At 45.9% G+C, this 14328-nt stretch overlaps 1 protein-coding gene across 10 annotated transcripts in view; it reads left to right on the forward strand.

The window, feature by feature from the left end:
* Positions 1 to 14328, forward strand: part of HERC3 (HECT and RLD domain containing E3 ubiquitin protein ligase 3) — a 130508-nt gene that overhangs the window by 43870 nt on the left and 72310 nt on the right. For all 10 annotated transcript variants that reach the window (XR_010840961.1, XR_010840962.1, XM_059066832.2 and 7 more), the window contains 6 exons: positions 3095 to 3254; positions 7472 to 7548; positions 8375 to 8596; positions 9967 to 10058; positions 12347 to 12477; positions 13300 to 13460. Coding sequence is in view for 8 of the 10 variants with exons in the window: in XM_059066832.2 (XP_058922815.1) it covers positions 3095 to 3254; positions 7472 to 7548; positions 8375 to 8596; positions 9967 to 10058; positions 12347 to 12477; positions 13300 to 13460 (843 nt within the window). In the remaining 2 variants the exon portion in view is untranslated. The remainder of the gene's footprint in view (positions 1 to 3094; positions 3255 to 7471; positions 7549 to 8374; positions 8597 to 9966; positions 10059 to 12346; positions 12478 to 13299; positions 13461 to 14328) is intronic.

A 14328-nucleotide genomic window follows, 5' to 3' on the forward strand; every position in this document is an offset into this window, starting at 1 on the left:
TAGATGTGGCCTTTTGACACTACTCAGCCTTGGTTAAAAAAAAAAAAAAAAAAAAAAAAGATCAAGAGGAATGCTGTTGACAGATACGGAGGTAAGGAAATCGGTGGCAGGTCAGAGGGTGTCCTGTCAGACCGGGGAGAAACTTACTAGTGTCATGTGAGGTGGTGCGCTCACATCCAGGAAGGAAAGGCTACTGGTGGACATAGGAGGTCGGGAAGCGGGGGGCAGGCCTCAGTCCTAGCTGAGGCGTCAGGCCAGGCGCTCAGGCCCAGAAGAACGTAAAAGCTGCCCAAGTCCTAGAACTATGGTACACTCGGAAATTTGCTTAGAGGAGTAAGAATCTGATTCACCTGAGCTATTTCGGTAACAGTTTCTCAGTTTTTGCAAAGTAAAGACGGGACTGTTCTTAGTGTTGGGGGCGAGGCTAAGCTGGGAGTTAGGGCCTGATGGTGAGTAGAGGGTAAAGGCGACGTGCATAGGAGTGGCGGGAGGTACAGGTCGTTCAGGAGATTTCTCTGACGTGAACATGTTTTCAGCTGCGTAAAAAAAATTTTTTTTAAAGTAACGTTCATACCAACTCTGTTCAGGTCCAATAGCAGCTCCCTACCTCTCCTGTCCCCAACCTTGAGTCTCATTTGCAGAGGCCATCACTTTCAATTCTTGAAGCTCTTTTTTTTTTGTATTTACCTTTATATTTCTAAATGACATGCTTATAATGCTATGTCTTGATTTTTTTTAAAGTATTGGACATAATCTAGAGGCTTCACACCAGGGAAGATTAGCATGCTTTTATATTCTCCAACCACCCTTTCCTCTTTCTCACCCCTAGATGCTTATCTTTTCCTAACTAGTTGATTTTTTAAGTCAATTAAATTTTTAACTATGTAAATTGTATTTATTTGGTTATTATGACTTTATGTACCGTGATTGCTCTTATTTCTTGTATGCCATTTTTCACTTTGGAGAGACAGCCCTCCAACTTTGCTTCATAGGCTGCTACATAGGTGTCTTGGGAATATTCTTCACCTTTTAATACGTAAGATTCCTGTTTCTTGGAACCTGAATCCTCCTTTGTTTTGGAGGCGTGATGTTAGGTAACTAACTGAGACAGGCAGCATGGGAGATAAAATATTTTGAGAGCCTTACATCCCTGAAAATTGTTCTCTTCCCCTTTCCTCTCATTTGATTCATGGTTGGCTAGATGTGGAATTCTCGGTTGGAAGTCGTTTTCCTTCAGAATTGAAGGCATTGCTTTATTGTCTTTCTAGTTTTCAGTATTGCTTCTGAGAATTATGATGCCATTCTGATCCCTGTTCTATTGTATAGAAACTGTTTTCCTTTCTAGAAACTTTTAGAATCTTTTTTTGGTGTTCTGAAATTTCAAGCTGAAGTGCTGTAAAGTAGGTTTTTATCAGTCTTTATTCTGAAGTTTTAATAGGTTCTTTCAATGTGAAACTCATGTCCTTCAGTTATGAGCAATCTTCATGTCTTTCTTCTTTGAAATTTTCTACTTTGTGTTTTTTCCATTCTCTCTTTTTTAAAAAAAAACTCATTTATTTAATTTATTTATTTTTGGCTGCGTTGGGTCTTCGTTTGCTGCGCACAGGCTTTCTCTAGTTGCGGCGAGTGGGGTCTACTCTTGCGGTGCACGGGCTTCTCATTGCGGTGGCTTCTCTTGTTGCGGAGCACGGGCTCTAGGTGCACGGGCTCAGTAGTTGTGGCACACAGGCTCAGTAGTCGTGGCTCGCGGGCTCTGGAGTGCAGGCTCATTTGTTGTGGCGCACGGGATTATTTGCTCCACGGCATGTGGGATCTTCCCGGACCAGGGCACAAACCCATGTCCCCTGCATTGACAGGTGGATTCTTAACCACTGCACCACCAGGGAAGCCCTCCATTCTCTTTTTTTTTTTTTTTTTTTTTTGTGGTACGCGGGCCTCTCACCGCTGCGGCCTCTCCCACTGCAGAGCGCAGGCTCCGGACGCGCAGGCCCAGCGGCCATGGCCCACGGGCCCAGCCGCTCTGCGGCATGCGGGATCTTCCCGGACCGGGGCACGAACCCGTGTCCCCTGCACCGGCAGGCGGACTCCCAACCACTGCACCACCAGGGAAGCCCCATTCTCTTTTTAAAGTTCTTATTTTTCTGTTGTTGGGCCTCTTGGAATAATCCCCTCATTTCTTTCTTTTTTTTCCTCCTCTGTAGTGTTTTTTGCCTTTTTGTTCTGTTCCTTAGAAAATTTCAGTTCTTACTTCCCATCCTGCTTTTGAAGGTTTTTCCTTTAAATTTATGCTGCCATGTTTCCATTTTCCAAGATAACTTTATTTTTTGAATGTTGGAATGTTTCTTGTCTTCTTTTATTTTTCTAATGACTTAATTTTTTTCCCCTGTTCCCTGCATGATCTTTTTTTCTTCAGAGTTCGTTTTCTTCTGTTTCCTTTGCTCTTTAACTTTTATGTCAAAAGTTCCTCGTGTAGATGTTGATCCTTGGCCAGTCTTTTATATTTAAGAGCGAGGTACTGAAACGTGAGTGGAGCTGTGTGTGGGCAAGTCTTGTTAACTAGCGGGAAGCTGGACATTTCACTGGGGGACCCACAAATGTCAGTAGCTATGGGTCTTGTCTTTTGGGCCAATTTTCTCAGAGAAATCCTTCCATCTTCTGGCTGGATAGGTATATACAGAGAGATTGTGTTCTGGAACTGAGGGGAGAAAGGTGTTTTTCTGGATGGGGGAGGTCTCATTGTTCCCGGGCAAAATTTCACTCAGTCCCACTGCTTTCAGGAACATGCCTCACTCCCACTCCCATTGGAGCCTCGCTGGTTCCACATCTCCGAATAGTAAGGCTTCAGGCATCTTTCTGTGGAGAAGCACCGGGCACAGGAGGGAACGTCCGGTGCGTGTGTGCTACTCAGTATATCTATCTGGGGTTTCAATGGATACCTTTTAGAAACATATGAAATCTTTATAAATATACAGATGTAGTGGTTCTCTCTGAAAAACACAACTGCCTGGGAAGCTAATTCCGTGTAATTCCTGTTTCTGGGCTTTACGTTTTCCTCCTTTGGGTTTTTTTTTGTTTTTTTTTTTTTTATCTTCAGAGCAAATCGGAGCTTTGGCAGATGAGCATATTGTCCACGTGGCGTGTGGCGAGTCCCACAGTCTGGCCCTCAGTGACCGGGGCCAGCTGTTTTCTTGGGGCGCAGGCAGCGACGGTCAGCTGGGGCTCATGACCACGGAGGACTCGGTGGCAGTACCCAGGTAAGGATGCCAGCTGCTGTAAATATCATTTCCCGCTATAGCTTCTTCGTTAGATTCTGTGGTTTGGGTTCCGCTGTCTTCTTTTGATTGCTGTCTCCTTTGAGTCACTGTCATGCCTTATACTGTTATAACACTTGTCACAGAAATTGTAATTATTTATAGAAGTGTCTGTCTCCAGGTAAAAAAAATGTGAGTTGTTCAGGAACTGTACTTTATTTATTCCAGTGGCCTAGTTGCTGGCAGAGTGTTTGGAACTCGATAATGTTTGAATTAAAAAACACCTTTTCACGTTGCTGGACTTACTAACCTTTAACTTAAAATTGCAAGCCTAAAACAGCTATTCGATGTGTCACTTTAACTTAGAATCACAAGGCTGACCTGATACTCCAATAACAGGCCAAATTACCGTAAGCACTACCAACAGCTAAAATACCAAATATACATAAGCTGTTTAACACAAAAGTACTAATACAACGGTGTTTAGTCCCTTAAGTATTTACTTAATTCTGAATCTTAGCTGATTTGGCTAAATACATAACAGATTTCTTCCCCACTAAGTAAATGTCTAAAATATTGAAGTTACTTTCAGGTGGACGTTTTGGAGGGGGGGGGGGCATCTCTGTTTGTTGAGGGTTCTTAACGATCAAAGAGGCCACTGGTTTATTTCCTTCATTTAATTCCTGCTCCTTTATACTGCAAATGTACAACATTGCTTGTATTGCAGTACTTGTCACATTCTTTGCCATTTTTAATTTAATAACCGTTTTTAGTACAAAGCTGCGAGCTCTGGACTGGACGCCAGGAGACCTGGATTATTCATTTTAGCATCACCATTGCTAAGGGCGCCCCAGCACATGCGCTGCTCAGTACAAGTGTGTTTATCAAATGCTTCTCCTCCGCTGCCCAATTATTGTCCCTTTTAAAGGACAATACATTCTTCTTCCTCTTCCTTTTTTGCCCTTCTTAGATTGTTGTCTCTTTAATCAAAAGCTGTTTTAGGGAAAAGAGGAACAGGGAGGTGAGAATGATTTGATTCCATTTCCTGATTTAGAGCAGGTAATGTCTTGGATTCATTACTTCCAAAAATTAATTTAATTTTGGGGCAAGAGGGAGAGTAGAAATTTAAAAAGGGGGATGCTATATTTTAACGAAATTGTAATATTAAGGAAAAGATTTATAACATTAATGACAAAAGTATTTCATCCGTTGATGACCACAGACTCAAGAAAAGCTGTTTAGTGGCATTTCATTTCTAAAAATGGAGAAATCTGTGTTAGAGTAGCAGTTTGTTATGATTTTTATTAGTCATGTCTAAATTATGGATGACTTCTGAGGCTTTAGTTTGTATATAATTTCATATTATAACTTAATTAAATTCATTAATTCATACCTTAGTATTGTGGGAAGTACCGTAGTTTTGAGGTTATACAGACTCAGATTCCAGTACTGGCTCTATTATTTATTAGGTGAGTGACCTTGGGCAAAGGGTTGAACTTATCTAGGCCTCGATTTCCTAACTTAAGAATGGAGTTACGTAGTATTGTGTACCTTTACAAAGTTATTGGGAGGATGGAGTAAGATGAGTAGGTAAAACACAGTATATGCTTGTGCATGTGTATCCCGCTTTCTCCACCTCAAGGGTATAATTTCTTATTGTTTGTCTTGTCCTGTTGACCTGCTTCCTCTCTGTAACTGGGATTGTGGAGGTTGTATTGAGGGTAATGGTGACCCATAAAGGGAGGGTCTGGGGAATTTGAGTGGAAGCTGGCCAGGAAAAAGAGCTGTTGTCGCATAAGGTTCTGAAACACTGGGCCCCAAGGCAGTATTACATTCTCCAATTTAAAAAAATAGTTCTACAAGCTATTGGTACATGCAGCAATTTGGACAAATGTCCAGGGAATTATTCTGAGTGAAAAAGAAGCCAATCCCCAAAGGCTACCTACTCTATGCTTCCATTTATATAACATTCTCAAAATGACAGAATTGTGGAAATGGAGGGTAGATTAGTGGTTGCCAGGGGTTACGAGTGGGGGAGGGGAGGAGTGGTTGTAAAAGCAAAAGGAATCCTTGTGGTGTTGGAACCACTGAGTACGGTGCAGGATACAAGAGCCTACACAGGTGACAAAAATACCGCAAGCTCAGAAATGAGTACAGATAAAACTGGGGAAATATTGGCCTGGCCAAAAAGTTCGTTTGGGTTTTCCTGTAACATCCTATGGGAAAAGCTGAATGAACTTTTTGGCCAACCCAAACATAAATGAGATTGGTAGGTTATATTAATGTCAGTATCTTTGTTATGATACTATACCGTAGTTTTGCAAAATGTCATCACTGGGGGAAACTGGACAAAGTGTACAAGGGATCTCTGTATTATTTCTTACAACTGCATGTGAATCTACAATGAAAAATAGTTTGGTTCTATTTGGTACTAAATGCATATGTGAACTCTATTTTATAAATTTTTTTAGATCCGAGAAAATAAACCATTAACAAAAGCAACATCTACCTATCACTCTAAATAACCCCCTCCTCGCCTATTGGATGTCTGTCTTCCCCCTTCCCGGGCTTCCCTGGTGGCGCAGTGGTCGAGAGTCCGCCTGCCGATGCGGGGGACGCGGGTTCGTGCCCCGGTCCGGGAAGATCCCACGTGCCACGGAGCGGCTGGGCCCGTGAGCCGTGGCCGCTGCGCCTGCGCGTCCGGAGCCTGTGCTCCGCAACGGGAGAGGCCACGACAGTGAGAGGCCCGCGTACCGCAAAAAAAATAATAATAATAAAATAAAATAAAATGCCCCTTCCCGAAAGTGTGCCCGTTTGATTCCTTTGTTCCCATGGCGTACACTTAACGAAGAGGAAAACGACAACTTGTTTCTAAAATAGGAAGCAGCAGATATTCTCAGGCTGTCGCCCTCTGTTGGGCAGTGCCAAGAATGAATTTTTTTCTTTTAATTTTCACCACAACCCTGTGAATGGGTACTGTTCTTATCTCTCTTTTCTGGCGGTACGCGGGCCTCTCACTGTCGTGGCCTCTCCCGTTGCGGAGCACAGGCTCCGGACGCGCAGGCGCAGCGGCCACGGCTCACGGGCCCAGCCGCTCCGCGGCACGTGGGATCCTCCCGGACCGGGGCTCGAACCCGCGTCCCCTGCACCGGCAGGCGGACTCTCAACCGCTGCGCCGCCGGGGACGCCCTCGTCTGTGTCTTTGACGGGAGCCAGCAGAGGAGAGGGATTTTAAAAGTTATCGTATGATCTTCCTCTTTATCATCCTAGGGAGTCCGAGTGTTGGAGGCATTGCCCTTCTTAATTTTTTAAAATTATGGTAAAATACACATACCATAAAATTTACCATCTTCACCATTTTAGAGTGTACAGTTCAGTAGTGTTAAGTATATTCACGTTGCTGCGTGACCCATCTCCAGAACTTTTTTGTCTTGCAGAAATTTAACTCTGTACTCGTTAAATGACAACTTCCCATTTCTCCTCTCCCAGCTACTGGCAGGCACTGTTAGACTGTGAATTGTATGCATTTGACTAGTCTAGATGCCTCACGTGAGTGGAATTATGGAGTATCTGTCTTTTTGTGACTGGCTTATCTCACTTAGCATAATGTCCAGGTTTCATCCCTGGATGTTGTAGCATGTGTCAGAGTTTTTGCTCTTAAAGGCTGATGAATATTCTGTTGTATACATATTCCCAACGTGTATACCTCCTTTGTTTTTCGGGTCGTCTGTCGATGGATACTTGGGTGGCCACCTCTTGGCCATTTTGAATAATGCTGCTATCAGTGTGGGTGTACAGATATCTCCTTGGTGCCCAGCTTTCAGTTCTTTTGGATAGGTACCCAGAAGTGGGATTGCTGTGTCATGGCATTGCCCTCATTTGAAAGCCATTTAGATACCAGCCATGTTCTTGGGGATGTTTCTTCTGTAGTTTACGCCTTTTGTCCCTGAACTGGAGATGACCAGGTGGGAATTAGCAGAGGGCTACGGTAACGGGTTTAGGTGCAGAATTTTTTTTTTTTTTTTTTAAACAGTAGCTACCTAAGAGGCAGGAGGTTAGTGAAAGACTGAATAGAATTATATCATGTAAGATTATATGTTTGATTTTTAAAAGTCTTTTGTGAAAGGTGTTACTTATTACAGCTGTTTTCTTTAGTTGGGACTATTTCCAGGCACTGTTTGTGAATGCCCTTCTTAAGAGGAAAGTCTCTTCTGTTTTAGGTTAATACAGAAGCTGAACCAGCAGACAATATTACAAGTTTCCTGTGGTAACTGGCACTGCTTGGCCCTCGCAGCTGGTAACGTACATCTCTGCTCATGTCACGTTAATTTGAGAACCATTTCTCTTTGCATTTTTGTGAGATGTCATCTAACTGGATGCCTTTAACTAACTAGTTAGGGTCTGTGCATTCCTGCGGGACAGCAGCAATTCTCCGGCAGCCTTTTGTAGCGCGTACTTTTCTCAGGGTTTGGGTGTTGACGGAGGAGGTGGCCATCACTGCTGCCCCACCTCTCTCTCGGGGGAAGGCGAGGAGGACACAGTACGTCAGTCGTGTTCTTGAGCAGAAGATTGCTTTCTCTTAGCTACCGCTCACTGTGGCGTTACATTCCGCCATGAAGCTCCCCAATAAATGAAGAAGACGGAGTTAGAGAAACCGAAGCCAGCAAATGATGCTGTATTTTGTTGGGATAAATTTGAGGGGAAGTCGGTACTAACAGGTCCCGCTTGATTCTCTGTGGTGCCGTCTGGGTCATAGCTGGACCCCGTGAAGTCCCGGGTCACTCATGGTCCCGGTGTGGTCAGAACTGGTTCACCGTGCTTAGTGGATCGAAGCCTGGTCATTGCCTTTTCAAGACCGAATTGACTGAAACCGTTTACTTTTTTCTTTGCGTAACTGTTAAGAGCCTCGGAAGGGTGATGAGGCTCAGCTGATCTCCGTTGTCACGACAGGTGGCAGTTCGGGCTGCAGCATGGAGCCTGTCTGCTCCCTTGCCCTTGGGTGTGTGTGTGTTGCGGCCGGAGGGCACTAACGCATGAGGCTGCCGGGCAACCCTGTTGTGCTAAGGAGGTTATTTTTGTGGACGACGTTTCCGGTAATACCAGTTATGCTCTTCTTATTTCAGATGGCCAGTTCTTCACGTGGGGAAAGAACAGCCACGGGCAGCTGGGCCTGGGGAAGGAGCTCCCCTCCCAGGCCAGCCCGCAGAGGGTGAGGTCCCTGGAGGGCATCCCGCTGGCACAGGTGGCTGCAGGAGGGGCCCACAGCTTTGCCCTGTCTCTCTCGGGAGCCGTGTTTGGCTGGGGCATGAATAACGCAGGGCAGCTGGGGCTCAGCGATGAGAAAGGTAGGTGAAGTCTTCACGTGGACCTCTGCACCGCGCCTGTTTCGTGTGTGCTAACTGCGGAGCTTGTACGCGCGGTCCCCTGTCAGGCGCTAAGGGTGTGGCGGGGACCAAATCGGAGAAAACCCTCGGCTTAGTGGAGACGGCCTGCTGGCGGCCAGAGCAGGCCGCACACCAGTGAGTATGCAGCAGGTCACGGGGCATGAGAGGAGAGGTTCCGGTGTCATAGCCGGGGGCCCGGGAGGGCCTCTCGGACGGGGCGTTTGGGTGAGCGGAGCCCTGTGGGAAGTCAGGTCGGAGAGGCGACGTGTAGACAGGCTGGGCGGAGGCTGTTCCAGTCCGAGGGAACAGGGCGCGCAGAAGCCCCGATGCAGGAGGATCTGTGGCGTGCTCAGGGGCGGGGGGAGCTGGAGGCGGAAAGCGTAGTGGGAGCTCAGAGAGCTGGGGGGCCCCGGCACGGACGGCCTGAAGGGCGGGCTCAGGATTCTGGCTTCTCTCGGTGAAATCGGGGAAGACACGGAGGCGTTGAGGGAGAAGAGTGATCCAGTTTAACTTTGCCTAGAGCGGGTCCACGGGGGAAGCTGGAAGCCTGGTTTGGAAGTAGTGGGAATAAAGATGGATTTGGGGGCTTCCCTGGTGGCGCGGTGGTCGGGAGTCCGCCTGCCGATGCAGGGGACGCGGGTTCGTGTCCCGGTCCGGGAGGATCCCACGTGCCGCGGAGCAAGCAAATCAAATACATACTGACTTGGCTATTTTGCAAAGAGGACTGGGGTAAGGACAGCGATCAAAAGAGGTTCAGGGGCGTCCCTGGTGGCGCAGTGGCTGAGAGTCCACCTGCCGATGCGGGGGACGTGGGTTCGTGCCCCGGTCCGGGAGGATCCCACGTGCCGCGGAGCGGCTGGGCCCGTGAGCCGTGGCCGCTGCGCCTGCGCGTCCGGAGCCTGTGCTCCGCAATGGGAGAGGCCACGACAGTGAGAGGCCCGCGTACCGCAAAAAAAAAAAAAAAAAAAAATGGTGGATTTGAATGTATTTTGAAGGTGGGCCAATTGCTTTCGCTCATTGTTGGATGTGTAGTTTGAAATAAAGAGGAAAAGCTGGCAGGGTGGAGCGGCCTGTATGAAATGAGGAAAGCTAGGGTAACGTAAGGGGAGTGGGGCGGAGCATCGGGAAGAATTGGGGAGCGTGGGGAACCCGTGAGTTAAGTTTTAAATACATTAAAGATGAGGCGTCTGTTAGACATCCAAGTGGAGGTTCAGGCAGGAAGCGGAAGACGAGAGTCAGGCGTCCAGGGGGACCCCAAGTTCAGGCTGAGGCAGCTGTGTACATCTCAAAGGCGAAATGGTCGTGACACTGTGGTATTTCTCTCATTCTAGATCGAGAGTCTCCTTGCCACGTGAAGCTCCTGCGGACCCAAAAAGTCGTCTATATCAGTTGCGGAGAAGAGCACACAGCAGTTCTCACAAAAGTAAGGGACTTGGAGTGTTTGCAGTTTGTTCCGCGCCGCCGTGGTGCTGGGTATGACGTGAATGCTCATTGATCGTGGTTTGCTTTGTTGGATGGGGCCTTTGAGAGAGAGCAGTGACCGTGTCTGAAGATAGTCCAGTGTTGTCTCCCTCTTCAGCACCCGTCCGCAGTCTCACTCCTCCCTTCCCCCAGTGGTGACCAGCCTCCAGGCTCTCAAGAGAACGGATCTTTGCCCCATTCCAGTTGGCGCCAGCTCCCAGGCTCAATGCGTATGACCAGTCTCCCTATGAAAGCTCCTCAGTAACGAGGAGTGAGACGTAAATTCAGCCATACTTCCCTGAAGACCTTTATTAAAAGTAGCACAAAAGTTTATTTTTTTAAAAAAATAAATTTATTTATGTATTTATTTTATTTTTAGCTGTGTTGGGTCTTTGTTGCTGCACGCGGGCTTTCTTTTAGTTGCATCGAGCGGGGGCTACTCTCCGTTGTGGTGCGTGGGCTTCTAGTTTCTCGTTGTGGTGGCTTCTCTTCGTTGCAGAGCACGGGCTCTAGGCACACAGGCTTCGTAGTTGTGGCGCACGGGCTTAGTTGCTCTGCAGCTGGTGGGATCTTCCCGGACCAGGGCTCGAACCCGTTTCCCCTGCCCTGGCTGTGGGATTCTTAACCACTATGCCACCAGGGAAGTCCAACACAAAAGTATTTTTTTCTTCGAGCTGAGCCACAGTGAGATTTAAGAATTTCTAAAAATATGAGGGACTTCCTTGGTGGCTCAGTGGTTAAGATTCTGCCTGCCAATGCAGGGGACACGGGTTCAAGCCCTGGTCCGGGAAGATCCCACAGGCCGCTAAGCCCATGCGCCACAACTACTGAAGCCCTGCATGCCTAGAGCCCGTGCTCTGCAACAAGAGAAGCCACCGCAATGAGAAACCCGTGCACTGCAATGCAGATTCAACAGCCAAAAATAAATAAGAAATAATAAATAAATAAATTTTAAAAATAAAAATATGAGGATAATACATTCAAATCAGTTATTATTAAGGGAAGCTAGTGGTGTTTAGGGTATGTCCTTCAACCTCCTGAGACTGATATCCGGGAAAAATACACCCTTTCAGAAAAGATTCTAGAATGCCACTGTGAGAGAGAAAATGCTAAGCCGGCCTGACCCTTTTGGCATTTCTTTGGCATAAATTTGTTCTTAAAGTGATTTTTTTTCTATTATGGAAGTAGTTCCTGTTCATATGGAATAACTGTAAAATAAAGAAGAATTCTAACTCAAAAAGAATCACTGTTAATATTTTGGTGTTTTCAAAGCAGAAATAGAGACGCAGACATAGAGAACAAACGTATGGATACCAAGGGGGAAGGGGGTGGTGGGAGGACTTGGGAGATGGGGAGTGACATATACACGCTATTGATACTATGTGTAAAATAGGTAACTAATGGGAACCTGCTGTGTAGCACAGGGAACTCTACTCAGTGCTCTGTGGCGACCTAGATGGGAAGGAAATCCAAAAAAGAGGGGATATATGTATACGTATATACGTATAGCTGATTCACTTTGCTGCATAGTATAAACTAACACAATATTGTAAAGCAACTATACTCCAAAAAAATATATATATATATTTTTTTGGTGTTAAAAAATAGTTCAATGTATATATAACTTTCAAATATATATAGCAATATTCTGTGTTCCTTTAAAACAAGCCATTTAAATATATGTAAAAAAGAAAGAACAATGTGATTAATGTTTTAAAATTATCTACCTATTTCTTTTGCTTCTAAAACAGTTACATCTAGAGAGAATGAAAAGGTATTTTCATGTCGAACAAATACTATTATAGATTCACGTTAATAAAATGCCTTAGCATTTGTTCAAGTACAGCTGCTAAAAAGATCTTACTTTCCAAGGGCTCTGTGGAGCATTTAATTTCTTACATATAAATGATCACGCAAAGTCATCTCATTTCACCTATCTTTTTCTTCTCTTTCTGTTTTCCTTCTTATCAACAACACATCGTTGCACTTTTAAACAACTTTCAGAATTTATAGATGGCACACTTCCGCTTGAGCAGCACTGTCTTTATTCCATATAGGTGTAGTCTTAAAGTTCTTTCAAAATTATTTTTCCATTTAATCAACGTTCCAAAGAAGTGATTTGGCTAAGTATCAAGCGAGCGTGGCGTCCTTATACAGACCGTTGTGATATGAATGTTGTATACAGAGGCTAAAGGAGTGCACGCACACTCAGAGACACAGTGCAGTCATGTGCTATTTGCTCCTTGTTAGAGTGGAGGCGTGTTTACCTTTGGTGCTGGTTCCTGCGGGCAACTTGGACACGGTTCCATGAATGATGAGGTTAACCCCAGAAGAGTCCTGGAGCTCATGGGCAGTGAAGTCACTCAGATCGCCTGTGGCAGGTGAGTGCTCCTCAGAGCTTCCTCAGAGCCATTCAGACCCCGAAATGGGTCTTGTCTTTGTAGTGATGGAGAATGTGGTTCGACCCAGCCACCGCCCTTTTAAGAAATCTTAACTGCGTGCACACCTGTGGTGAAAGTTTGGAGAGAGTCCGACCTGAGCACCGTGTGGCGAGGAAGGGTTTTTTTTTTTTTTTTTTGCGGTACGCGGGCCTCTCACTGTCGTGGCCTCTCCCCTTGCGGAGCACAGGCTCCAGACGTGCAGGCTCAGCGGCCATGGCTCACGGGCCCAGCCGCTCTGCGGCATGTGGGATCTTCCCGGACCGGGGCACGAACCCGCGTCCCCCGCATCGGCAGGCGGACTCTCAACCACCGCGCCACCAGAGAAGCCCGCGAGGAAGGGTTTTACAGAAGCAGAGCCACCTGGGGCCAGTATGCTTCTTTGGGGTAAAGAATAGCACGATGAAAAAGAAAAAAAAAAAAAAAAAAAAAAAGAATAGCGTAGCACGATGTGTGGGAGACATGAAGAAAGGAGAGTGACAGAGCCTCAAGGAATGTCCTGGAAAGTTTGCCGGTCCACCCCACCTCTTCGCGCTCATCCCAGAGGCAGCAGGAGTTCTCCGAGTCTTGCCATCATCCCGATGACCTAGCTTATCAGAGAAGGACGGAGTTACGAAGAGCCAGCACTGCAGAAACAGGCACGTGTGAACGCAAGGGGCACCCCTAGGAAGTGCAGGGCTCCCGTGTGGAAGTGAGAAGTCAGAGTGTGTATTCATCCGTACCAGAAGGGATGCTGATGGGGTAATTTACATTATTTTCCCCCAGACAACACACCCTAGCCTTTGTGCCTTCTTCTGGACTCATCTATGCATTTGGTTGTGGAGCAAGAGGTCAATTAGGAACTGGACACACTTGCAATGTCAAGTGCCCATCTCCTGTGAAAGGTTACTGGGCCGCCCATAGCGGCCAGCTTTCAGCCAGAGCTGGTAAGAGTGATTTTTTATTAGAATTTAATGGTATTTTAAATGCTAAAAACAACTGTTTATAGGACGCGTATTTATTTTTTACCTTGAGGTCTTTGGGAAGGAATGAACGTGAGATATTCTCTTTTAACGTCAGTCAACAAGTCATTGAGTTCTCACTGTGCCTGAGGCTCTATAGTTGAGATCCTAGAGAATAAAGCAAAACGTGTAATTTTGGCCCTAAGGACCTTGATGGTGGCGTATACATTTTATTATTTTGCTGATAATGAAAGTTCACGTTTATTGAATGCTTCACCAAGTTCCATAACCATGCTAAGCGCCGAAAACAACCTTAAGAGCCAGTGGTTATTATCCCCACGTTGGAGATGAGGACAGCGAGTCTTCAGGAGCTTAAGTAACTGGCCCAAGATGATGCAGAGTCGGGGAACAGGATGTAAAACCAGGTCCGCCTCGTTCTGAAGCCTGTGTTCTTTTTTTTTAATTTTTAAAAATGTTACACAGTTTTTAAAGATTACCCTCCATTTACAGGTATTACAAAATATTGGCTCTATTCCTGGTGTTGTACAGCACATCCTCGTAGCGTATCCTTGTACCCAGTAGTTTGTGCCTCCCACGCCCCAGCCCTATATTGCCCGCCCTAGTTCGAACGAACCACTAGTTTGTTCTCTGTATCTGTGAGTCTTAAAGCCTGTGCTCTTAATGCTTGTACTGTGTTTCCTTTCCTTTATGATCGCTATTTTGGTCAAACCATGACATGATTTCTTTTCATGCCATTGTTTTCCTTCTCTTAAAAAACAGTTGAGTTTTGTTCCATTTCGTTTCAAAATAGTTCCATTTCATTAGAAATCAAAATAAGGCAGTCACTCAGTGA

This window comes from Kogia breviceps, chromosome 6, assembly GCF_026419965.1.
Source record: "Kogia breviceps isolate mKogBre1 chromosome 6, mKogBre1 haplotype 1, whole genome shotgun sequence".
Lineage (NCBI taxonomy): Eukaryota > Metazoa > Chordata > Mammalia > Artiodactyla > Physeteridae > Kogia > Kogia breviceps.